This window comes from Mustela nivalis (genome assembly GCF_964662115.1).
Source record: "Mustela nivalis genome assembly, chromosome: X".
In the NCBI taxonomy this organism is placed as follows: Eukaryota; Metazoa; Chordata; class Mammalia; order Carnivora; family Mustelidae; genus Mustela; species Mustela nivalis.
In genome coordinates this window covers 107,128,272-107,154,753 of record NC_139040.1, presented here as the reverse complement: position 1 = coordinate 107,154,753, position 26,482 = coordinate 107,128,272, and the positions used below count along the sequence as shown (strand labels likewise).

The following is a 26,482-nucleotide window of genomic DNA, read 5'->3' as shown; positions in this document are numbered from 1 at the left end:
AAGAATACATACCTAAATAAACATAGGCGTGCAACACATGTGCATGCTTGCACACACACACATACACACTCAAGTATAATATATACCCCAGTTACATAAGCTTCAATTGATCAAGACAGTGGAGGGGCAAATTCTGAAACATTCTCACAGAAACTCACCAATTCATAAATAAGCGAATGATTCATCCACTATGTCATAAGACAGTCTTTCAGAATATTTTTAGGTCATTTTATTACTACCGTAGAGGGTACAGACGTTAAAAACCCACTATCTATTTTATGTGAGTGTTCTGACTGTTCCAAATCTCTTTCCAGCAAAATTGCAGCTCCCGAGAGCCGTACAGAGGTAATCAGACTTGTGTGCTTAAAAAAGAAATATTGGAAGTGTCTGAATAAGATGCCTTTACTTCGTGTGCAAAAATCGTCTTCTGCAGACCCAGCTACATAAAATTGTACACATCCAGCACTTTTCTCAGAGCTGCAGGTGTAACCTTAATGCTCCTCTTATTTAGATCAACTAAACTACAATTTGGCAGCTCTTTTAAATTGTAAACCAGTCTGAGAGGGACTCTTTTTGAGTTTCCTTCCGAAATCAGCTTCAGAAAAATGCAGATCGGAAGTATCTATTTATTTATGTTCTTCAATTAGAAGCTTTAAATCAAGTTATTTGAACAAGAAAAAATATTATAAAAGACTATTCCATTAAAGTGCCATCAATTTTGATTTGAAAATTACATTTCCATTTTGCAAATGGGGAAAATCAATTGATTGTAACCGACATTAAGAGAAGAGATTATTTCTCTTTCTCCTTTTATAAGCAGGCTAGTAGAAGTAAAGGAAGAACATTTATAACAGTCTTAATGTCTTCTATTTTGCAAATCTGAGTAAATCTCCGCTGCTAACTTTGTCAGCTAGGGAATAAAGAATGTCACTTGAGATTCCATAGCTTAATTATGCTGATAAAGCAGTTTTATAAATCAAGCTAGGAGTAATGGATATTCCTTTGAGAATAGCAAACTAGGAGCCATAAAATGTGTGCTCTGGACTTGGTTCCTTATCTTCTACCCATATGTCAGTATGACTAAGTCAAAGCAGGTCTTGTGCCTCAACATGCTCCAGTCCAAAAAGAAAAAAGGAAACAGCTGCCCCCATCCCCTGATATGGTAGCATTTTTTTTTCCAAATCAAACACAGGAAGTATTCTCAAGGGGATGGCAGGATAGATGATGTGACACTGAAATTAATAAAAAATTCAGGTCATGTGCCAGCTGTAGACCTAATTTACAGCTGTGTAAGGATTAGACAGTTATTTCTGAAAACTTTGCACAGTGGTGCCTTGAGTCTGAGGCTGGTGCGATTCTTCTGCAGTACAAGTAAAGAGGACTAGGTAAGTCCCAGTTAAGTCAAGAGTCTAAGAGCAAACGAAAGTACAATGATCAGTAACATGATTATCCTGTTATTTCCATCTTCCAGGTTGGGGGTGACCAAGAGAAACTGGAGAGATGAGCATCACCTTCATGAGACCAAGTCATATTCTGTACAGGATTTCAATTAAAATCAGACATTTAGAGATGAAAGATTCACTGCTCAACCCACCAAGACAGAAATCTAAGACCAAGAAAAAGCAAAGGATTAGCCCACGTTCACACCTAAGCCGGAATCTGAATTGAGATATTCTTTCCAGTTCACGGCATTATGGTAGAACATCAAAAGACAGAAAGTCTTCATACTTAAGAACCTGGAGATAAGAGACAGAGAAGAGAATATGCTAAATATTGAGTAGCCTAGTTGAGAACGGTTTACATAATATGCTGAGAAAAGCATTAGGACAAGCTCCTGATGCAAAAGGAATTCATAGTCATTCAGAATCCCGTAGCTCCTAACAGCAGAGCATCCTCTGGAGGGAACGCTTAATGCAATGCAGAAAGCCTATCAACAGAGAGGGAGAGCTGGCAAACCTCAATGATATTCCCTCCTCTTGGACCAACAGAGCAAAGATGTACAGGACTCCTACGGCATGTTCCTAACTCTATCAGTCAGTTGTGCTCATTTATTAATATGCTATTCATGTATCTTGAAGAAGCTCTTAGACTCTTGACTTAACTGGGACTTACCTAGTCCTCTTTACTTGTACTGCAGAAGAATCACACCAGCCTCAGACTCAAGGCACCACAAACCGAAGCCCTCATTTTAACATCACAAAGATCTTCTCAGGCAACAGATCCCAGGCTAAGGGCCACATGTTGATGATGGACGGTCTTCAAATCATGAAAGTTTTTAGGACCACTTTCCTTAAGACTTCCTAAAACGTTCATACATCCATTTTTTTTCAAAACTGACAGCTTTCATATCCTTTAGGTGGGCATCATGCTGGAGAAGAGATTGCAGAACTTGGAAATGGGTAAGAGGTCGAGATCCTTGTAAAAAATGCCAGAACTGCACGAAAGGATGAGAACCAATCCTCCTCAATGAAACCCTCGTGGTTAACGGGGTATCGATGCAGAAAAAAGGAAACTGGAATATGTGACATCAGATCATATGGGGCATCTGGATTTGAGCAAATGGTTTGAAATAGTTCAGGGGCACCTGGGTGGCTCAGTGGGTTGAAGCCTCTGCTTTCGGCTCGGGTCGTGGTCCCAGGGTCCTAGGATGGAGCCCCACATTGGGCTCTCTGCTCGGTGGGGAGCCTGCTTCCCTTCCTCTCTCTCTGCCTGCCTCTCAGCTTACCTGTGATTTCTGTTGGATAAATAAAATCTTTTTAGGGGCGCCTGGGTGGCTCAGTGGGTTAAGCCTCTGCCTTCAGCTCAGGTCATGATCTCAGGGTCCTGGGATCAAGCCCCACATTGGGCTCTCTGCTTAGCGGGGAGCCTGCTTCCCCCCTCTCTCTCTGCCTGCTTCTCTGCCTACTTGTGATCTCTGTTAAATAAATAAATAAAATCTTTTTAAAAAATAAATAAAATTAAATTAAAAAAAAATAAAAAGAAAGAAAGAAATACTCAGTTCAGGGGCGCCTGGGTGGCTCAGTCCTTAAGTGTCTGCTTTCTGCTCAGGCCGCGACCCTGGGTCCTGAGATCAGGCCCTGCATCTGACTTCCTGCTCAGTGGGACGCCTGCTTCCCCCTCTCCCAGTCCTGCTTCTGTTCCCTTTCTTGCTCTCTGTCAATTATATAAAATAAAAAATCCTTAAAAAAATACTCAGTTCACCTCCTCAAGCTGCACAATTCATTCTCTTTACATATTATCTTATTTTTACCCACACGTAGCTCGCAAGGGAACCATGGAGAGGACTACAGGATTTTCCTGTATTTATAATTAAGAGATCCCCAGTAGTACAGACTAAGAAATACCTTCTTGGAGAATTTTTGAGCAGTACATATTGTGGGGGTGGGGGCTTTTAAAAAAATATTTACTTAAACATTTTAGTGACGAACTTAAGAACCCAGATATAAATCATGAGAAAAATGACTGGCTTTTTATCATTTAATGGCACTTCACATAAATCAGTCCTGTATTAGTATTTCAAAATAATTTCCAGAGCACATCACTATCTAACAGCTACTGATTTTGTAAATGCTTTTTAGAGACTTAAAGATTTACAGGGTTTTGAATTTCCAAGATAACCTAATGGGACAATGATCTTTCCATTGTGTTTGTAAAGACGCCAAAGGAAACCTGAAATTCACCTCGCTTATCGGCCATATTATTGCTTCTAAGAAATGATGAAGAACATGCCTTTTGAACAACAAATGGATGGCCCAACGGGTCTTGTGGGAAATATCTCAAGAGCATCCGTACTTGGTAATAGCTTGCCTCATTCTGTTTGTAAGACACGGATGGGTGGCAGGATATTCTCCCTGTTGTTTGTTTTCTAGAATGCACAGTTTTAAAAATAGGAATGATTCAACTTTTAGAAATACATCTGTCTGCAGAGTCAGCCAAAGGTGCTTCTTGAAAAATTATGATCACAGCAAGTTCTAGAAACAACTTGTTCTACCTCAGCCCAAAGTAAGAGAAAAATAAACAAAATTCATAGACACTTTGGTCCCATACTCTCATTATAAGATAAGAATACTAAGGCCCATATAAAAATAGATACAGAAAACTTTGTGGGTTTTTTATAGACCTACCCCTCATCCCCACCACACTGGCCAGTCAGAGAAAAATGCTGAAAGAAAACTGTTTTCAGGTTGTTCTTATTGATTTCCTCCTTGGGAAAACAAGACCACACTTTTGCCAAACTGTTAATGTTGCGTAAAAAATTTTCTGGAGACCTTCCAATCCTCAAATTCCTAATGACTGTCAGGTCATCACTGTGAACATTTACATTATTTCTTTATGATGCCCCGCTGTGTGTTAGTGTGGAACTCTGACAATATTTGCCCTCAGAACTTAGAATTTTTTGAGCGAGAACGCAGCCTAAAAAGAGGAAAACACGAATATTTTTAACATTTGATAAGAGCTCACTTCAGAAAGCTGTTTTAGATCTGTTAAGAATAATTTGAAATTAAATCTCTTCCTTTTTTTTTAAACAAAAAAGGTGGGCATGTCTTCTCTATCACTAAAAATCTTTAGGTCTGCTTATTTTTTTTTTTTTTTTTTTTGTGGAAGAACGTACTTAGAAACTGAAACACGTGAGGCGAACTCCTGGTATTAAAAGGTACCTGACAGGGACACCTGGGTGGCTCAGTTGGTAAAGCAGCTGCCTTCAGCTCAGGTCATGATCCTAGCGTCCTGGGATCGAGTCCCACATCGGGCTCTTTGCTCAGCGGGGAGCCTGCTTCTCCCTCTGCCTCTGCCTGCCATTCTGTCTGCCTGTGCTCTCTCTCTTCCCCTCTCTCTCTCTGATAAATAAATAAAATTTAAAAAAAAAAAAAGGTACCTGACAAAGCCGACAGAATCAGGGTACTTAAACATCAATCCTATACATGTATGTGTGATGTGTGAGGGAGGTTTTATGTGTGTGGCTATCGCTGTTTTTCTGTCATGGCTTCTCACTAGTGAATCAGTTACAGCTGTAGGGACACCAAGGAGTGGAGAATGATGAAGAAACGTTTTATGCTAAACATCTAATTGTAAGTAATATCCATTCATTGTAGAAAATTACGAAGAAAACTACCTAACATTCTATTAACTAGAGAATGCAAATATTACCATCTGAAGTAACATCCTATCCTTCCATCAATCAGTGCTCAAATGCTACTTTTTCAGTCCAACCAAAATGCTTTCAGGCTCTAACAGCACGGTGCCCAGAGCTCAGGGAGAAGGTGCAGGGAGAACACCTAAATGTTCTAGGGACAAGGGACAGTAACAAACGTGCCTTTATCAGACTGGCTGGGGATCTGGGCCAATTCGAGAATGGAAGTCTTCTTAGAAGTGGCACATTTAGGAAATGTGTCCTGTTTCCTGCATATTGTGAATCACTATAGCTGCCACGGGGAGGGGCAGAGGCAGAGGGAGAAGCAGGCTCCCCACTGAGCAGGAAGCCTGATGCAGGGCTCCATCCCAGGACCCCAGGATCATGACGTGAGCCAAGGCAGATGGTTCACCGACTGAGCCACCCAGGCGCCGCGGTGAGGTACTACTTCAGACCGATATCGTCTAAAACACTGAACATACCCAACCACGCGGCAGTTTTGTTTTCATGGTACCTTTCATAAACTGCGTGCAGATGACTGCTTCCAACACTTATTCTAGAGCTCAAAGTAGCAACTCGGACCTAAAGAGCTATCTTGTGACTAAAAAAGATAAGCCAATATACAAAAATCAAAAAGAAATGAAACGTTTCTTTTTAGTATGTTACACTTGTATTTCAACTTCGAAACACTGGAAGGGGTGGGTGAGGGCAGAAATAACACTTAATCTTGTAGGTCATCTCAGGGTTATAGAATGTAACAAACTCCACCACATGTAACCAACTCCACCATTCCCAACACTGGAAGGAAGGGTGCCTACTGTCTAGGAACCCACTGTACCATTTGTAGAAATGCAACGGTTTGTCCCAGAAATACTACTCAAGTCACTCTCTATCTACGGGTGAAACCATCAATTCATACATATTTGTAGCAGGTGCACAGTAACCCACATGGGCATGCTTTAACTGAGTTAATAAAAATCAATGAGATGAGTGAAAATGCTAATAGAGAACCCTGAGCAAATCCCAGTGTAGCCCCAGAGAGCTGTGTAGCCCTGATAAATGGTTTCTTTGCACCTGACTTCACTGCCCTGTGAAATATGGACATTGGTATCTTCCACAGCCCACAATGGTTGCATACATGTTCAATGCACAGTACACACAGTGCACTCTCAACACTCAGAAGATGTTCTTGAATGAGTCTCTGTTTGGACAAAAATTAGCCTGTTAACATCTGACTGTAACACAAACACTGGTAATTTTAGTTCTGAAAGTCTTAAGACAAATTTCAACAGTTAATTTCTTTTTTAAAAAAAAATATTATTATTATTAGTAGTAGTAGTAGTATTAGTATTATGACAGAGACAGTGAGAGGGGAACCAAAGCAGGGGGAGCTGGAGAGGGAGAAGCCAGCTTCTCGCTGAGCGGGTAGCCAGATGCAGGACTTGATCCTAGGACCCTGAGATCATGACCTGAGCCAAAGGCAGACGCTTCATGATTGAGCCACCCAGGCACCCCTCAACACCAGTTAATTTCTTTCTTTTTTTTTTTTTTTTAAAGATTTTATTTATTTATTTGACAGAGAGAGATCACAAGTAGGCAGAGAGGCAGGCAGAGAGATAGAGAGGAAGGGAAGCAGGATCCCTGCTGAGCAGAGAGCCCGATGTGGGACTCGATCCCAGGACCCTGAGATCATGACCCGAGCCAAAGGCAGAGGCTTTAACCCACTGAGGCACCCAGGTGCCCCGGTGACCACTTATTTTAAGGTGGCTGCATTTTACGATAAGTGACTCATATCAGTAAAGTTGACTTCATCAAAGAAAAAGCTTGTAAATAAATGAGTTCTCAATCCCCCTGCAACTGTGGAATTCTATTATCTCCCAAAGTCAGGTGACCTGCCCAAGGTCAGAAATCCTGCCGGTTTACCAGCCTGGAGTGTACCACCACATTTGAATTATTGAGAAAACTTCAGAAATATGATGATAAAAGGTGTATTTAATTCCTACTGAAGGTACAAACATCTACTCATTGATAGTTCATAATTAGCTTTTTGTCAACCACGTTTGTGGTTTCTCATTACAGAGCAATTAAAAGCAAACCAGTAGAGAATACAATGTAATGAAATGGAAATACGGCCTTGGTACATTACCTTTAGGTGAAAAAAAGTTGATTATAAAACAGAACCATCCAACTTTTGTAAAAATGTATATACAGAAAGAAATTTTTGAAGCTACCTACTAAATTTTTAAGTATTAGTGAACTCTAAGAGGTGGGTTACAGAGATTTGCCTTTTCTTCTTTTTTGTCTATTAGCTTGCCTATATTTTTAAACTTCAAAAAACCTGAATTATTAATTTTATAATAAAGATTTTTAAGCAAAAGTAAGTTCAAATATTATAACTACAAGTCACTCTGATTAGAGATAAAACATTACAAGTGGCCTGAATGGGTGTAAACCTGAGGTTATAATCAGGAGGCCCATAGACGAGTTCAAATTAGCTCTTGATTGACAGACTTCTCATTTCTTTTGAAAAATGACAAGTCCTGAGAGCACTGGTCTAGGAGGGCCTGCTTGCCCTGCAAAACTGCTGCCTACTTCAGATGAGGCCTCCGGTCTCTCTCGATTTGCCAAAATATGAGCATTTAAGTTTTCCACCTGTGGTCTCAACAGTGCAGCACTGTAAGCCAGAAACATCCTGTAAGAACTGAAAATATAACACTTAAAGAGTAGCTGATGCCAATTTTCTTAAAATTTTTAAAAGTGTTGTGTACATATGTGCAATGCATACACACACACACACACACACCCTACACATACGTACATAGATACTGCTAAACTAAAATGATATAGCATTAATTGAAATATAATGTATATATCTGGCCAGAATTACAAGTGACATCTTTTGTTTTTCAGCTTTTTATTTGTATTTTTTGGATTTTCTAGAAAGAACTAATCTCATGCATAATTAGAAAAAGTCTGAGAAAACAATTTTTTGATTAATGTCTCCTACCCCTGCTCCACAGGGAGCCTGCTTCCCCCCCTCTCTCTGCCTGCCTCTCTGCCTACTTGTGATCTCTGTCTGTCAAATAAATAAAATCTTAAAAAAATAAACAAATATATAATGTCTCCTACCCCATCGCTGTAATTTCAATTCATTAACCAACGAGAACCCATTACAGCAAGTCAACAATAGCCACACACACACACACACACACACACACACACACACACGTGTGCTCACACATGCACAAAATTGGTCTGATCACCCTGATTCCCATGGGCCCTGTCACATAATTTAAATCCCAAGAGTTCACCTTATGCATTTTAGTCTACAAATACAACCATTCACAAAGAAGCAGACTTTAAAAATCATTTTAGTAGTACAGAAGACTTATTTCTTTAATTACATAAACAACAACAACTAGTTACTATGCAAGATAATTCATTTCAGATTACTCTCCAAAGATCTAAAACGGTACAGAATGTACTTTCATGAAGCATTAAAAGAATTATGTTTTTTTAAAGATTTTATTTATTTATTTGACAGAGAGAAATCACAAGTAGGCAGAGAGGCAGGCAGAGAGAGGGGGAAGCAGGCTCCCTGCTGAGCAGATCATGCGGGGCATGACCTGAGCCAAAGGCAGTCTTAACCAACTGAGCCACCCTGGCGCCCCTTATGTTTTCTTCTTATTTGGAGGCTGTGTGTCTGTTCAAAAAATTCCCAGTTGTGAGGGGGAAGAAAATTGTCAGGCTCTCACACAAACAAGACAAGACATAGCAGAGAAATCATTTAAATGTTCACATGGATGACCTGATGGGCTTGGGAATTATAAGCACTGGAAAAGAAAATTCCTAAACCTGTGGTTTGGCAAAAGTGCTGTGTTGAGTTCGCAGGGAAGAAATCGATAAGAACAACTTGAAACAGTTTACTTTCTTGGTGGGAAAAACAATTGTCATAAATTGCAAGTATTTTTTTTCCCCATCCTTCTATGCAGCAAAGAAAACTACAAAGACCTTTTGGCCCTCTCAGGTATATTGAATTTTCAGCAATCAATGACATTCTAAAACTTATTTTTAAAGAACCTCTGTGAAAAAGGAAGCTGTCAATTTTGGGTAGAAAGGTGTCGTGTTCACCCTTTAAACAATCTCGTGACAGATTTAGACAACCAACAACGTGCATGCTACGAGCCCTTTATCCTGTGGGTCACCTGCCATTTAACCTGAAGCAAACGTGGCCATGTCCTTACCTAACGACTGGTAGAGCTCTGTCATTTTGGGATGGTCCCAGCAAGTTGTTTGGGTCTCGTGGCTAAAACAGAAAATACAAAAAGAGACTTTAGAATTTATAATGGGTAGTGAAGAAAAGGACGAAAGAAAAGTATGGTTTGCTTCTAGTTCATTCGGCAACGTTACTTCAAAGGTTACTTCAAAGGACTTCGGTCCACGCAGTTGAGAATGTTTCTTACAAGCAGCGAGAGGCTGCTACCATCGCCCTTAAAGGGAAAAGCAACACGAATACGCTTTGGGAACCAGAATTGGTTTCTTCTTGGCACCCACAAGTCAGTTGTGCTTCTGTTGTTATAAAATGACTTGGTTATATAATCAATAATCAAAAACCAGTATTTCTTCGCCTGTCCAATGTAGACTGTTCAGAAAGGACCCTGACAAGGGTTACTCAACCCTGTCGAAGAGATACAGGACATTGATTCAATAAATAAGTCACCTCACTTCTCGGTGGCTTTCACGACCCTTGACATTTTTCCATTACCCCTCCTTCTCCATATCCAGGTCTCATACTCACAATGACGGCATTTCACTTCGCTTACGGTCTAGCCAGGGCCTGTCCTACCTCCCCTCTCCCCATGACTTCCTTCTCAAGTGCCTTTTTCCCCCCAGTACTCCACATACCGGCCCACCTTCTCCTATATTTACTTGGGCCTGAATGAAGCATTCACAGTTCTCTCCCATTTCTTGAAGTTCAGCTAAGTGTAGTTGCCAGCTATCAGCTCTGGCCACAAAAAGAACAAAACACCTTTGTTCCTAATTCAGTTGCATGAATAAATCCGGAAGAGATAACCACATATACTTTTGCTTACTTTGGCCCATCTACATTAAATCCCCATAGCATCGTATTTCCCATTTTCAGGGATTACATGATGGGCTCTGATAGGGTAAAAGGCAGCCCTGAACACAGGTATTACAGAAGCCATATGCACAGCCTGTTCCTGATCTTCAGGGGAAGGGTAGGGGCTGCAGGGAAGAGAAACCACTTACATGTGGACACTTCAAGGTGAACACCAAGTACAGATGCCTCACACGGAAAGAAGAGTTTGGGGAGGGCGACGATGTCAAGCGACCTCAGCACAGAGTTTCAATGTGAGGACTGGATTCTGGCTCTGAGCCCTACTAACTGCACAATCTGGGGCAGGCCTCCTCACTTGGGAGAGTGAAGGGATTCTGTGACCAGCATGTTCTGGTGCTCAGTGCATGGCTCCTTTGGTCATTCTGTGGCCCCCAAACTGACGCCCACTGAAAGCGAGTTTTTCTAGTTGCTGACACTATAGACGCGGATCCACCTTGCTGGCCAAGCCTAAGAGCCTTTGTAGAGAACCAAAAAACCAAAAAACAAAACAAAACAAAAAGAAAACACACTCCCTGTGAATTACCTGTTTAAAAAGCAAGTTAAAAGGAGAAATACTTATTGTGGTTTGTGAAATACAACAGTAAATGTCACAAAGTGGGTGGAAATTCCCCAAACTGTACACCTTCCAAGACCATCCCGTCTGATATTCGCCATCCAGGAATGGAAGAGCAAAGACTCAGGGAAGAAAGTTTACGAGACAATGCTGACTCGCCAGGGGCTGTTTCGGTCTCTCCTGCACACACGCTCATTTCTGGTTTCCTCTTCCACAGAGACAACTCTCGTGTGAGGAGGGCAACAGGGGCTTCTCAGTGGAGGGAACATACCAGAGTGACGTCCAAGTCTTAAAGGGCAAGGAGAGCTGAAGACGCACGCACGCGGTCCGTGCTTTCGGGGGTTTTAGGAAGCACCACAACCAAGCTGGTTTCTGATCTGGAGAAGAGGTGGGCGGAACTGGTACTTTATATGCACAGCACAAGGAGGCTGCAGCTTGCAGCTTCGTGGAAAAAGTGTTGGCTTGTTCTCGGGTGTTTTTCAGCTCGGAGAGTGCCCAGCAATGAAAGACCACCCTGCGTTTAGGCCTCTGTCCTTTCCCAAGGCCATGCATATGGGAACACCAGAGAGGGAGGGAAGGAAAAGAGGGGGGGGGGGAGCACGTGTGTCCAAACATATGGGCCCTTAATTCCCACAATGCATGACAATAAAGTCCCATCTCCGTGCTGTGTGTGTGGGAGGACTGTAGCATCTTCAGTAGTAGATGGGCAGGAAAAACGTCTGTCTGAGCTGATCCACCCGACCAGACAGAAGCACAGACAAGCGCTCGGAAGTGGCAGCATCTGTAATGGACTTCAAAGGGGAAGAAGAACACCGTGCCTGGGTGAGTCGTGCCAAAGGCAATTCCCAAAGAAAAGAGAAACTTGCATAGGAGCGACAGGAGAATCCCACAGGGAGTGAATGTAAACCGCCTCCCCCCCCCCCCCCCGCCTCTTCATGAGGCTGCCTCGCTCTAAAACAAACCTCTTGATGGTCAATCTACAGACATTTCTACCTTTCCAAAGAATTTATTCCAGTGGGTCAAAATGGTGAGAAGGATTTTCAAAACCGTTTTCATCCGTGAGTCCTTAGTTTAACCACAGTTTCCTTTGCTGGATGAGAGCAGAAAGTCTAAGTAAGCCCCAGCGTGGAGCCCCACTTCACCGGTTATTTTCCCACTTACCTGTGATACTGGGTAGGAGGCCTTGAATAACCTAGATAAATGAACCCAAACGAATCCAAAAGCCCATTCTCTTTTACCTCCTTGCCCTCCAACACGCAAGCCTTTTCTTTGTAAGCAATGCCAAGTAACCAGAAAACAGATTGGGATTTCATCTGTACAGTCTTAGTTTCACTTCAGCTGCAAACCAGAACCAAGCAAGAGAAGGGAACACAAGTGGAAAGAAGGAAAGAATAAAGGGTGTGACTAATCCTCACAAATAGAAAAATAATCTCCTCACCATTTAATGCTGAGAACGACTGACAACCCAGCTCCAACGATTTCCGATTCTTTGGAAACTATAAGATGAACCAAATGTTCGCTTCACTGCATGTGGGTGTTTTCGGTGTGTGGTGAATTCACAGCCCTCGTGAGACATACTGAACCTCCCCCCACCCCAGAGAAAGAAAAGATGAATATGGACAGTAATCCACCGGAGGCACAAATCTGCGAGACTCCTATCTACATCCTGCCTTATAGGACAAGCCCATTTTGGGCTAGTGATCAAGAGAGATTTTACAGTTATATTTATTACTCTGTGTCTCGCTTCCAAAACAGTGATGAATCAGAAGCAGCTCAGGTGTATACCTGGAATGTACAGGAAGAGATGCCCAGCCGGGAGCTGGTGGTGGGGGTGTGAGTCGTGCCATTCTTGGTAAGTGTCTCTCTCTCTCTCTCTCTTTTTTTTTTTTGTTCACTTTTCACATCAGAAACGTGCTCTCCATATCCCATGCCCAACCAAAAAGGAAACTCTGAAACCTGCTCACAAGTTAGCGGGCACATCTTTGGTCAGTCTCCGGATAATAATCATGTTCCACGTAGATCAAAATTCTGCATGCCCATTAACAAAGAAATGAGTTTTGTAAATAATCCTTAAGATGCTCTATAAAGCTTTAAAACATGTTACTGATTTTGGCCCTGCTGGTTCCAAAGCCTGGTATCAGATATGCCTCTTGGAACAGCCTCACAAACTCTGACTTCCCCTCCTTTCAAAATGTGTACAAACTACAATAATCTCTCTTTTCCCTTTTATTTGGGGCCATGATAAGAAATGCAAATTAAAATACCAAACCACTGGATGTGACAAAAGACCCTGGCAACACCCACTTGTCAATAATAAGAAATTAAAGCATTACTCTACTGAGCACAGGGCTGACCTAATTTCCTACCATACAATTTAAATTTTCTCTCACCTTCTTTAGTTTCAAGTAGTGTGCAAGGTTATTATAACTGCTTCAGAGCTGTTCCTGCTGTCAGTGCTGGAATAATCAGACTTATTGGAATTGCTTTTTTAGTTTCTTAAAAACAAACATTAAACAGTTATAAAAAGTAACAAATTTCTACTTGGGGGGGGGGTGGCAGTTGCCTAATTAAAATAAGATTTCTTCTGCTACCATTGTTACTGGGTACTGAAAATATTCCAAACAGTTGCCTTTTTTAAAAGTATCTTTTTTCCACTACGTCCCCAGGAGGAAACTAATCGCTACGCAGCGGTATAAAAAGGTACCGTTCTTTTGCAATTTGCAGAGGATTAGAGTTTGGCTTCATATATAATCTGGAACCCATTGATCCACACACACAAAATCATTTCCCTTTAATCTGGAGATCAGACTCTTTTTCTAGAGGAACCTTGGCATTTGCATGCTGAATGTTGAACTTGGCTGGCACTGCTGGAATACCAGCAGGGTGGGAATGGGAAAACATATTTAAAAGTTTCTGCTACCGTGGAGGGGGTTGGGGGGAACGGGTGTCAATCTGGGCATCATAAATCCTATTCTAGTCCCTGCTTCTTGTTCCCTGGGATATTTAACATTTTATTCTGTTTGGCTCAAGGCAGGCCAAAGATGACTGCCTCCGTGATTGTGCCAGCTGTTACTTGTCCTCCCTCTATTTGCTTTTTGGGCTTAAATCCCACCCACCCTCAACTTTGGCCAAAGCAATTTCACTTCAGGGTTGTGTCCAATCCAAGATCAAACAACGCTGTCTGAAACCAATTCCATGGTGATCAAGGGTCAGAGACCTTTCACATAACCGTGTTTTTTTCATTTGCTTCTCTAGCTTCTCCAAGAGCAACTGTATCCTGCAAAGAGGGGATGTGGCACAAGGAAATAAAAAACCCAGGCAAAAGAGAAAGGGTGATGGGGGGTGACCAGGAGAGGTGACAGGGATAACAAAGCAGGGAGTCCAAGAGGAGCTTTCAGCCAAGGAAGAATGTAGACTTCACTTAAAGACTTAGGGTCGCCACGGAAATCGGATGCCCCCTTTTTTTTTTTCATGATGTCAAAGCATTTGATAATTAATATTATGCCTCCGTCAGGCAACTGAGCCCTTTCAATTTCGGCTTCAAACTTAACTTCAGATTTAACGGATAAACTGTGCTGCCCTTTTCGTTGCCGAGATCAGATGTGGAATGACAAACTTCGGTTAAAGACGAGCACAGGCACCTGGAGAAACCCGAGAGAAGAACACCCAGAAACGACTGCACACACAACCCCAGAGGGCAAAACAAAAAACCACCATAACAAAACACTTTATCCTCCCTGTATATCAAATCCTGGACTTCTGGGCTTTAATTGCTTTTTCTCTGTTTCCTGATTTCTGCAAGTCGTGGGGGCATGGAACGAACACAGTAAAAAAGCCAACAAGGGGAATGTCAGTTGGAATCCTCGGAAGAAATCAGGCAGAAAGTTGACCTTTTGGCACTTGCAGTGCAATGGAAGGTAAAACCTCGCGCGCCCCTTCCCTCCGCGAGGTCGGGCGACAATTTAGGAACAGCCTGTCTGGCTCACGTTCACACAGCCCGGGAAGAAGCAAAAAGCTCCCGCGGCCCCAATCGCCGCGTGGAGAACGCGCTATTCCCTCCGGGTAGGGCGAGAAATCAGCTTTTTCTCTCCAAGCCCATCCCAAAGCCAGAGGAAGGGGCTCGCCGCAAGCCTGGCGCTGAGGGGCAAGCCCAGGGGGACGCACCTGCAGCGGCGCAGCAAGGACCCGCGGGGCAGGTTCCCCGACGCCGGGCCGCCCGGCGTCCCGCCGCTGCGCTTGTCCAAGTTTTGGCCGCCTGGGTTTGCCCCCTGCTCGTGCCACAAGTGCACGGACTGCGGCGATCCGAGGGGGCTGTGATGCACTTACCCTTTGAGCTGCTCCCTCATGGTTGCAAGGGTTCGGCGGTCGAAGGAAGGCGCGAGCGGAGGAGTGAGTTTTCCAGAGCCGCCGGGCTCCCGGAAAGTCGAGCGCCGCCGCCGCCCAGGCTCTCAGCTGAAAGCACTGCGGAGGAGCCGGCGCGGGCAGGCAGGCGGGCGGGGAGGGGGCGCTGCAGGCAGACGGGGCGGGGCCGGTCCGGGCTCCGCCCCCACCTAGCGACCTGGGAACCCGGACTCCCAGAGACCCGGCAGTGGGGAATCGGCCTCGCCAAACGGAAAGGAAAAAGGAAAGACCGACCGAGGCAGAGATTTAAGGTTATCCTAGGAACCTGAAAGCCCCACACCGCCCTGCTAGCGCCGTCTTAAAACCTCCAGCAAGACTACTTGTTGCCTAAATAAATGACCTAGGTGCAAATGACCTCATTGCAGATAATGAAGTGTGTGGGTTCAGAGTTTGTTTTTTTCAGAGAATGAGAGAGAAAAAAATCACAGAGTTCTCCCCGCCCCGGCTTTCCCTCAATCCAAGATTAAAGTGGTAGGGCTGTAAGGACATGAAACTCAGGTTATGCTCATCCTGGGCTAAATGAGCTTCTTGGGAAGCATTTGTATTTGTGAAACGGCTGTGGGTCTCAAAGTGGGGGAGGGCAGTATCAGCGTCACCTGCGAACTTTTGATGAATAAGAATGCTGGAGTCTCAGCCCAGACCTACCGAATCAGAAAGAGCAGGCTGAAGTTTGAGAACCACTGGTTACAGGCTCTAAAGAAAACACCACCACCACCACCAGTGGTGTGGCATGATTTAGTCTTTTGTTATTATTTTTGACAAATCTAAAAAGGAAACCATTTCTAATGGAACGTTTTATCAGAAAAGTGGCAGGGGACAGACAGTTCAAATACTGCTAATCCTAGAGTGTGCATTGTGACGATGCAGGTTAACTGTGCAAAATTATTTCAAGCAAGGAAATATTCTGAAAAGAAGACAGCCTTCATTAGCACAGTAAGTTTTTACAACCTTCACATAGTACCTTCCATTAGAGTCCCCGGAGTATTTTAAGATAATGTCCCATTGTCCCTCCTTGTCCATTTATTTTGTGGGCCTGCTTTTTCTTTTCATCTTCTTTCAACTACTTGCCTTTCACTCTCTCTTCCGGTCCATTCCTTCCACTTCTGTTTACAGTTGAAAACATGCCCCCCTTTTTCTTTTTAAAATATCCTCTTTTTTGCTCAACACTTCCCCACCCCCACCCCCGTAGAACGTTGTAGAACATTTGAGCTAAAAGGACTGCGGACATCAATCTCCCTTTACTGTCTGCTACAGAATGACAAAAGAGGCAAAAAATAATAATAATAAAGTACAGGAACAAAAGGGAAAGGGGGTGCCAGGTTTCTTCATTCCTGTTGACAAACCAAATAAAAATGTAAACGTTATCACTAAAGCCTTGTGCATGTAGGTAGGATTCGTTTTGCTATTTTAAAGCAAATAAAGCACTTCTGCTGGCACTCGGCCTCATAAATTGAGACTTATTAATGATGTCTCTTAGCAATTTTGAGCCAGCGAGTGGTGGAGGCAGCTTCTATTATGGTCTGAGGGGGGCACACTAGGATTCCCTTTGGGTGAGGCTGTCCCTTGGTGGAACTGCAGATTCTAGGTCTGCCTCTGTCTTGGTGAGGGAAGAAGGATTAGTATTCTGTGATGAGAAAGTTGTGGCCTTTGCTATTAATCAGTGACCAATCCCTGTATCAATGTGGCAAATCACTTAAATACTGTTTATGTTTATTTCAATGAAAAGACACAAACCTCACAGCATGGACATTTGTACACATCAGAAATCAATCAGTTAAAGGTTTGCCACACCTGTGCTTTGTCATGCTTCTCCTTTCTCGTTATTTTTGTTTTATCTGTTTGTTTTACACTCTGAAATTACCCACTGAAGATTCAGGCCTGATAGGTTTCTCTAAAATATAAACACTCAAGTCTTTTTTCTCACTGCTCACTGGTGAAACTACTAGGAACCATTCGCTGGACAATGAAAAAGAATGGAAAATAAGAAATCACTATTCTGACTTTTCTCTTCTCTTAAATTTGACAGATGGCAATCCTCAAAAATACATCTTTAAGTTCTTTTTTAGACTGGAGTTATAGGCACTTGGAGACTTGTTCCCAACTCTTGATGTTATTTTAGAAATTAAATACTCCAAGAATTATTAAGAAATGACATGGGCATCACAGTAACTGTTTTATTGTCAGTTTGAGTTAAATGATGAATTTGCTTCTTAGGAAAAGGCATTAAGAAAAGGTAATTTATAAATCTTCATTTCATATAAAAATTCTGTAATGATGCTACGTATGACAATACGTTGTTTATAGTAGCTGTCATTACGGTTTGGGCGTGAATCAGAGACATGCAAGGAACATGGGGGCTCTGTCACCGGAAAGGACAGATTGCAATTCTGACTCCAGAACTTACCATGAGCTATACTCATGCTCACACCGTGGCGAGAATGTGACAGTGCAAGGACTGGACCAGGGAGTTTTGCTCCAAGGCCTATGACACTCTACCATGCTGCCATGGGGAGATGTGGCCTCCTTTACTGTGGGGGAAGATCTGTATTTTTTCTTTCTTCTGTGCTCGTAAGCAATCTCACTGCTGTCTGACAGCAGAGGAGGGTAGGTTTGCTACAAAGAGGGTTAAGGAAGGAATGAGATAGAGTGAAGTCTAAATTCCTCCATACCCAAAACTCTAGTCTTTAAACCCCTTAAAAAATGTTGCTTAGAAAAACTGGATATCCCCTCAGTCTCCCCTCCAGCTCTATTCTCTGCCCTTCTTCCACTCTGCTCTGCGCTCCAGGAGGCTGGGCCTCTGGGGATGTCATCAGTCAGGCTCTTAGGTGCCCTTTGGCTTTCTTTTGCCCTCAGCTAACGGGAGGCCAGGAGGAATAGCCTACAGCAGGAGATAAAGGACAGGAGGAGGGAGATGTTTGCATTTTATTCCTCAAGCTCCCTCCTGTTGGCCTTGGACCTGGCAGTGGCTAAGTTCCTTTACCCATGGGCCACAAGCTGGGCTGGCATTTCTACAGCAACAGTGTTTTCCAGGTTCTCCCTTTGCTCTTGTTCTTCCCCTGACACTGCTCAGGTTTTTGTAAATAGCCTTTTTCTTACATTCTTTTCAAGTACCACCTTTGCATGTACCATCTATTTCTTCCAGGCTCCTGACCAAACAGGGACTCATCCAGTCAAAGTCACCCTCTGGGTCACTAAATTGGATGCTGAATGGGGACCCCCGGTAGGAGGAATAACTCCGACTGTTGGAGCTAAAAAGAAGACTGGGTTCATTCATTCAACAGTTCTATCTAGAAGCCTCCTCAGTAGGTGCAAAAGGAGCCTCTGGTCGGTTGGGCATAAAGGCAAATCAACAATTACAAATGGTGGTAACAGCAGGTGTGAAGGTAAAGAGGCCACAAACAGCTTTTTCTTTTCAAGAGCTTCAGTGGTCTGATCTTTGGGAGAGAATGTCAAGAGATTCAGTAGGTGGCCAAATTGAGAATGATCCAGAGTTTGACCTGTGTCCTAAAAGGTCTGAATGGGAGCACCAGTGTGGTTCTGTCATATTTGCCTTTTAGAAAAAGGACTCAGGAAATGGATGGGGGCTGGGTCAGAAGAGTCTGGAATTAGAAGACCAGATACAAGGGGACTGCAGTATGAAGACGATCTGAACAGTGGAAGTGGCACCGAGTGGAGAAATAATAAGGTTATATATTACAGGAGTCATGACTGATCAGACACACCGATGGAAGAAAGGGACAACCTAGGACCCTGGGCCTCAAGCTTGGCCACCACCGCATCTCACCACCCTGCAGGTCTGATCTAATGGCCTTGGGCACTGAAATTTTTAAGAGGATTCTCACAGGCAGCCGAGGTTGAGTCTCTCTGCTCTGGGGTGAATCCCAAGCCTGGATGAGTAATATTCCACAAGGCAGGAATGTCAGGACGAGGGGGCCAGGTTCAGGCAGAAGAGGGCCAGGGAGAAAGGATCAATTCACTCTTAAGCATGGTGAGTTCGAGGTGGCCGTGTGATGTAAAAGGGAGTCCCACATCCGAGCCTGGAGCATAGAGGGGAGATGTCTGGATTGGAGCCACTGGTTTGAAATGTCAGTGCTGGAAGGTCAAGGTTGTGGATGAGGCCAAGAGCAGAGGCCAGGCTGCTCGCTGTTCCACAAACACATGCTTTTCCTTTTACGCTGCTTGAAGGTCAGAGTTAGCCAGGTTTTACGAATAAGAAATGAGGAGCAGAATGGGAAAGGAGAAAGACAGGGAATGGTTTGCGCTGGGCACTTGCCTGGGGATGGCCCTGAGGGACTCCACCACCCCCCAGGGGCCATCTTCCTCTAGCTCCAAGAGTCTGAACTGCCTAGCCTTCCCTAGCCCATCTTAAGTTTAAACCGCATCGTTTTCTAAAAATCATTTGGAATGTAGGTACTACCTCAGTTAAGCATAATAGGTATTTTACAGTAAAATTTCACCATCTCGGTGTTTAGCAAACCCGTAAGTATTCCGTGTTTCTCTGTGCAAAGTACAAGTATGAGCTGTGAGCACTGAATCGGACATCTAATAAATGCTTACAATGATGGTGAGTCACTGCTAGTTAGGGCAAATACCACGGTGCACTAATTAAAATATGTGTAACAGTCTCTTTAGATCCATCTGAAACCAGCATCTTCTGGATGTAAAAATCTCCAGTCAGTTCATATTAACTAGTAAATGAAGAGGCATCTACATTCAGACCCACACAAAAGCCTATTTTTCCAGGCCCTTCCCCTGCAGTGAGACAGAGTAAGCCAGGCTGAGGAAAGTTCTCGGAGCCAGCTGCCATCCAAACCAGAGATTTCACCAAATAGGTTCCAAATCGAGTTTCACTCAGATTCCCTCTCATGTGGTTTGCTTGTAATAAGATTTTTCAAAGCTTCCCAGAGACACCTCTATCACACCGAACATCTGAAAAGATGTGAAGTTGAACATCTTCACGAAAATAAAGCCACACTTCATTAACCTTACGGGCCAGCGGTTGCTTCCCAGGAAAGAGTTCAGGTACCTATTAGCCTGCCAGCTACAGCCTATCCCACGTAAAGCAAACAGACGGCCTCCTGCTAAAAATGGGTAACCAGTTAAGGTGGTTCCAGCAGACCTAAGACAGCATTCCCAGTCTACCTTAACAAGCGCTCAAAGCTGTAACTATCTGTCTGCCTTTCCCAAACAATTGTGCCAAATAACAGGAATTTCAAAACTAGGCAGAAATTCTGACACTCTGCATAATCTCCCTTCCTCTTCAGCTACAAATAAGGCTTTGTATTCGATTAGACTCACAGCAGGTGAAAACCCCAATTAGTGAATTCATTCTGGGGCCTCTTTCTACCTTCCTCCCACACACCAGTTAAAAAAAAAATTAAAAAAAATAATAAGGCAAGTCTCAGTCTTTTCCCAGATCACAAGTAAATTAACCCTTGGATCTACCCAATCAAGCCCTTTAAAACATAAAGAATTTTCACAAGAAAGAGACTTTCTTGACTTCATAATGGGGCTTACAGAAAATTCTGTTTTGCTAGATGTTATTGTTTTCTTCAAATCCATAAATACTCAGATTTTCCAATCTAGAAATTACAGTTTTTCTTTATACCTGAAGACTCATGAAGCCAATATAACCTAAAGAGTGATTAATGGACAGTCTGCTGCAAGAGAGAATGATTTTTAAGTTATGTTCTTATTTTGGTGCATTTGAGATGAGAGAAAATATTAAATTTTAGTTTTCACAGTATGCTTTGGCCTTAGGAAGTACACAACGTCTATATTTCATACTTTGTAAATATTTATTTGTCAAAGGAAATTCATAATTGGACAAGGATACAGGTTTGGTTTGAACATTCTAAAAAAAAAAGCAAGAAAGCTTTAGTTCTTAGAGTGATTTACTTACACTTTGTCAATTGCTTCTCTGGAAATAATTCACAACCCAGTTTTATTTATGAGCATATGATTAAAAAAGAGCAGCTTTGTCTCTTTTAATTGTTTCAGTCCTGTCACTTTTCTTGAAACAAGTCGTAGGACTTACTATCCACAAGAAAACACTGAACATATATCAAATAGCAACGTAGCTTTTAGAGGTAGTCATTTGTTACTGTCGGAGGTTCATTTCATTTTGAGGCTTTTTAATTAAAATGCAAAATTCTACATACATGCCTGCCTAAATTACCCATTCTGAAACACTCGAATTTCATAAAAAAAATGCTAAATGCTAATGTAACCATTTTTAATACTTATGACTTGCTTCTTAAGATGGGGGGGGGGGAGTAAACAAAGGAATTACCAGTCAATTAAGCGAACAAAGAAGTCACCCTGAGTTGAAACACGTAAGAAAAATTTAATATTCAAATGATACCGAATGAAGATACAAGAGGGGATTTTTCCCCCCTCCTTCTGAGATGAAGATCTACCAGAATCAAAAGCAGCTTTTTAATCTTCAGTGAGCATATTCTGGCAGAGGCACGAAGCCAGCAAGGCAGAGCTCTGGACCGATTCTGCCCCTTAGAGGCCAGTCCCTTAACCCATCTGGAGCTCTGTTGACTCATCTGTAAAATTCAGCTACTACTGCATAGGGCCATCGTGTGGGTCAAATGACATAAGGACTAGGAAAGTGATCTGAAGGCTGGAGGATGCTGTGTTAATACAAAGTAGCCTGTTGTGCAGTTACAGTTCCTTAAAAGAAAACCCAGTATGTCCAGGAATACTGTTGGGAACACAGCACAAGAAAAATTCAGCCTAGACACTCACTTGCCATTTTTAGACTGCTGTATGAGGGGAAATGAGCAGGCTCAGAGTTGGTCTTGCCTTTTTAGCAATTTGCAAAAGGAAACTTTCCTTCTTCTGTTTTGTACATCTAAGAAGGAAGAAGTGGGTAAACTAAAGTAAGATTTTTTTTTTTTTACAAGATAAATCAGTAACCACAAGCCAGCCATAGAAGTAAAGTTTACACCCTTTTGCTATCCTTCTGGGGGGCCGAGAGGAAAATATCCATACTAGTCACACATGTTAAAAGGTGTATTCACGTTCATATTGTCAGAGAGCAGCGCCCTGGAGTAGTGAGAAAACCAGTGAATATTGGTTTTGCCAAGGACATTGGGAGAGAAAGATCCCCTCTACCCTGAGGGAGAAGTCTTCTTGGTGGCAGGCCTTCAACAGCCAGGATGTGATCAGAGCTCCCAGGGACCGACACAGAGGGACAGGAATTCGTAAAGGGGGAAATGGAGGTTAAAACCAATTTAACCACTTAATGATTTACCAAAGGCTGAAGCTTGTACTCCAGCTCTGGTCTATGTTTGTCAAAGCTTTTTTTTTTTTTTTTTTTTTTTAGATAAAAGGAAAATATGAATGCAAGGAATTTTATTCACATATCTCTGAGAACGTTTTTTCATGTGCTGTACCCAGAGTAAGTTTTTTGTGCATATTACCGTAATTCGTTTCTTTAGATGACTGTGATCATGATGTATTTATTGGACACTTACGTGTGTCTTTGCCTATCAGTTAACCTCTTTCCACTATTCTTTACTATTTGTAAAGCCTAGAAAAATGTTTGGAGGATTGGCTGGGACATAGTTTAAAATTTCAGCTTTGTAACCAGATTACAATTACAATTACAACCAGGACCACCCAAATATGGTATAGACTTTAAGGAGCTTAGAATCTAGTGAAGGAGGATGGAGATAGAACATGAGGAAACACAGTATCAGATGGACTCTAAGTATAGAAACAGACGTAAAAAAGGAAGCAAAAGGGAAGAGTTGTTTAGCCTATTGGGTTTAAGGAACACACATGCCAATGAAGAGTTAACTAGGCTTAAATCTCCAGGTTTCATGCATGTTTTTGTTTGTATATGAAGAACAGAAGCAAGTTTCTCAAACTGACTCTGTGAGCTAATCTCTCATATTAATAATTTACCGAAGCACAGATTTTTAAATGTTAACATACTGCTGTGTTATAAAATCAGATTATCTTCTTTTTGGGATTCAAAAAAGAATTCGGCCAGTATTGGCTTTTGTATCTCAGGAAGGTTAATATTCAGAAAATACTACTGTCCCAGGGCGCCTGGGTGGCTCAGCTGGTTAAGCATCTGACTTCTGCGCAGGTCTTGATCTCGGGCTCCCTGCTCAGCAGGAGTCTGATGATTCTCTCTGTTCCTCTCGCTCTGCCCATTCCTCGGTTTGTGCTCACACTTTCTAATAAATCTTAAAAAAAATACTACTGTCCCTACTAGAATATCAAATCACATTCTTGAGTTATATTCTATTGACTTGAGTCAATACTCTAGTGTGGGAATCTATATCCTCACACGTTGACTTGTTCTCATCCCTTAGAAGCCTTTCCTCCAATGATAGAAAGACAAGAAAAAAATTGGCATTATCCGTACTTGTGATGACTTTTCTTTGTAAAGAGAATTGAGTTTGGAGTGGGAATAAACAAGCATGGAGAAGTAGGTATGGCGTGGAATGGAAATGTATGCAGTGTAGACCACTGCAATAGTCCAGTTAAGGGAGGATGAGCAAAACGGCTGAAGGGGAGTGGGAGATACAGGCTTCCTGATATGGAATGAATAAGTCACAGGAAAAAAAGTTCAGCAGAGGGAACAGAATCCATGGTATTCTAACAGCATTGTCTGGTGACAGGTGGGAGCTATATTTGTTAGCACAGCCTAAGTACACACTTGTCCAATTGCAATGTTGAACACCTGAAGCTCATGTACCATTGTGTCTCAACTCTACTTCATTAAAAAAGAAAAGCAGATCCTTTGGGGTGGGGTATAAGTATCTTTGAAAAAGAAAAGAAAAGAAAAAGGCAGAGAGAGGGGATGAAATCCTGAATTAAGAAAGTAGCATTGAGAATTGGTGCAGAGGTTGAACTCAAGACAAGTTACAGGATACAATCAATTTTACTTTTCAACCAATCAGATTTCAACCAACCATTTCTGGAGGAAAGGGAAGACTCTAGGATTTTTGGTAATGGTGCCACTACCTGAGAATTCATGTCTGTGTATATACTACGTATGTATTTATATCTCATATTGTACCATAGGGCAACTTAGAAGGATGAATAAATTTCAAAAATGAATAGATAAAATCCAGCATGAAGAGAATGTAAATAGAATAAAGCATTAAGAAGGAAGGAAAAGTCAGAACACTGATTTGAAGATCATCGGGCTTGATATGGTTAGTAAAATTTAGCTACATACAAGGCTTGGGGAAGACGTGGAGCAACTAGAACTCACCTGCTTTGCTGATGGGAATATACACTGGTCCAACCATATTGGAAAACTGGCTTAATGCATACACGCTGAGCACATGCCTACCGAGTGACCCTGAAATGCTGCTCCTTAGTGTATTTCCAAAAGGGACTTAGACACAGATTCACTGAATGACACAGTTTAGAATGTTTCTAACATCATTCTTTGTATCAAGTGTCAATCAGCAATAGAATATATAAATCATAGCATATTCACACAACTTTATCCAATACTATGGATGAATGTGAGTTTTAAGAAGCGAGACGCAAGAGAGTACATGCTGCATGAATCCATTTACATGAAGTACCAGAACAGGCCAGATTAATTTATGGTGTTCCCATTCAAGAGAGTGATTACCCTTGGAGAGTGGGTAATGATTGGAAGTGGGCAGGGGTGGCCTAGGGGACTTCTGGGGCTGGGAATGTTCTGTTTCTTGATCTGGATGCTGGTTACTGAGGTGTGTTCAGACTGTGAAAATTCATTGTACTGTCTACTTCAGATTAAACCTTTTTCTATATGCCAATATTTTCAATCCAACCTTTTTGAAAAGGGGTTCTAATTTGGCTGTGGGCTTTCTGGATGCCAAAGCAAAAGAAAAAGGGTAAGAGGAAATACCATCAAGTTTATTATTTAAATTACTGATAAGAGGAAAAGAACATAATTCTTTAAGTAAAGCAAGCCAAAATCTCAATTCTGCTCTTAGATCTAAATAAACCAAGGTTCTGATGCCCCTGAGCCAAAGCCATCTTACGGGAATCAAAGCAAAGTGAGCCGAGAATGCCACTTGTTCATAGACGGACCCAAGTTAGAGATAAAGCATGGTACGGTATTTTTCCAAACTGCAGGTCATGAACCACTCATAGGCTGTGAAATCTAGAGACTGTACCATCACGGATATTGTTTTCAATAACAAAGAAAAGAATAGAAAATATGAGAATGGATTATACGGTAAGGATAAGTAATGCTTTGTGATACTCTTCTTTCCACATATAAACACAGAGAAATATTTATACAGATAATGTGTGTGCACACACATGTGTGTTTGCACTAGAATGATATATAAAGGGTGGATTGGTCAAGAAACAGGAAAGTTAGAGATCTTCACTGCATGGAAGAAAAGAATGTGTAGTTATTGGATAGGCATGCATTAACAGACTCAGAAGGAAGCTGGGGGCAGTCAGCTTATAGTTTTATTCTCTGGTAAGAGCTGAAACCTTAGGAGGACTGGAAAGGCATAACAAGCTTCAGGAGGGGGACATTCACCAGATCTGAAGTTCTAGCCACAGGAGGCGCTGCTAGGGTCTGAGGGTCTGCCTGAAGTTTTAGAGCGTGTCTCTCTGCCAGCTGTTCATTGAGGAGACTGTAGGAGCCTACGGTAGGAACTACTCAATATTTTCTTTCTATTCCAGAGGACATGGTGATGTCACATTGCAGGGGGAAAAACATTGCTGCAAAAGGTATTGTCAAGGGGAGTAACTACGAGCCCACCCTACTGCACACACGTGCCTGCTGCCTGTCTGAGCGACACCACTGCAAAACACAAACTGAGAAATCATCCTTCTGCTCTTGCCCCACAATGGAACATCCATGGAAGCCCTTGGTAGAGAGCCCATGGCTAGGCCCACAAATTGGCCAGTGTGCATCTGACCGAATGGGGACATCTGAGGGCTGAAAGATGCCCCATTCTACTTAATACCTATGAATTCATCCTATTAAGTGCTGGGGTAAATCTGATTTGAGTGTTTATAAAAACCGGAATGACCATACTTATGCAAAAGAAAAAAGATTCTTTTTTTTTTTTTTTAAAGATTTTATTTATTTGACAGAGATCACAAGCAGGCAGAGAGGCAGGTGGAGAGAGAGGAAGGGAAGCAGGCTCCCTGCTGAGCAGAGAGCCCCACATAGGGCTCAATCCCAGGACCTTGGCATTGTGACCCGAGCCAAAGGCACAGGCTTTAACCCACTGAGCCACCCGGGCGCCCCAAAAGAAAAAAGATT

General features: G+C 42.4%; 1 protein-coding gene across 1 annotated transcript in view; it reads right to left on the bottom strand.

Annotated features, from left to right (window-relative positions):
• Positions 1 to 26,482, bottom strand: part of DMD (dystrophin) — a 2,004,585-nt gene that overhangs the window by 135,125 nt on the left and 1,842,978 nt on the right. The window contains exon 60 of the mRNA XM_082716529.1: positions 9,376 to 9,437. Within this exon, the coding sequence (XP_082572655.1) occupies positions 9,376 to 9,437 (62 nt within the window). The remainder of the gene's footprint in view (positions 1 to 9,375; positions 9,438 to 26,482) is intronic.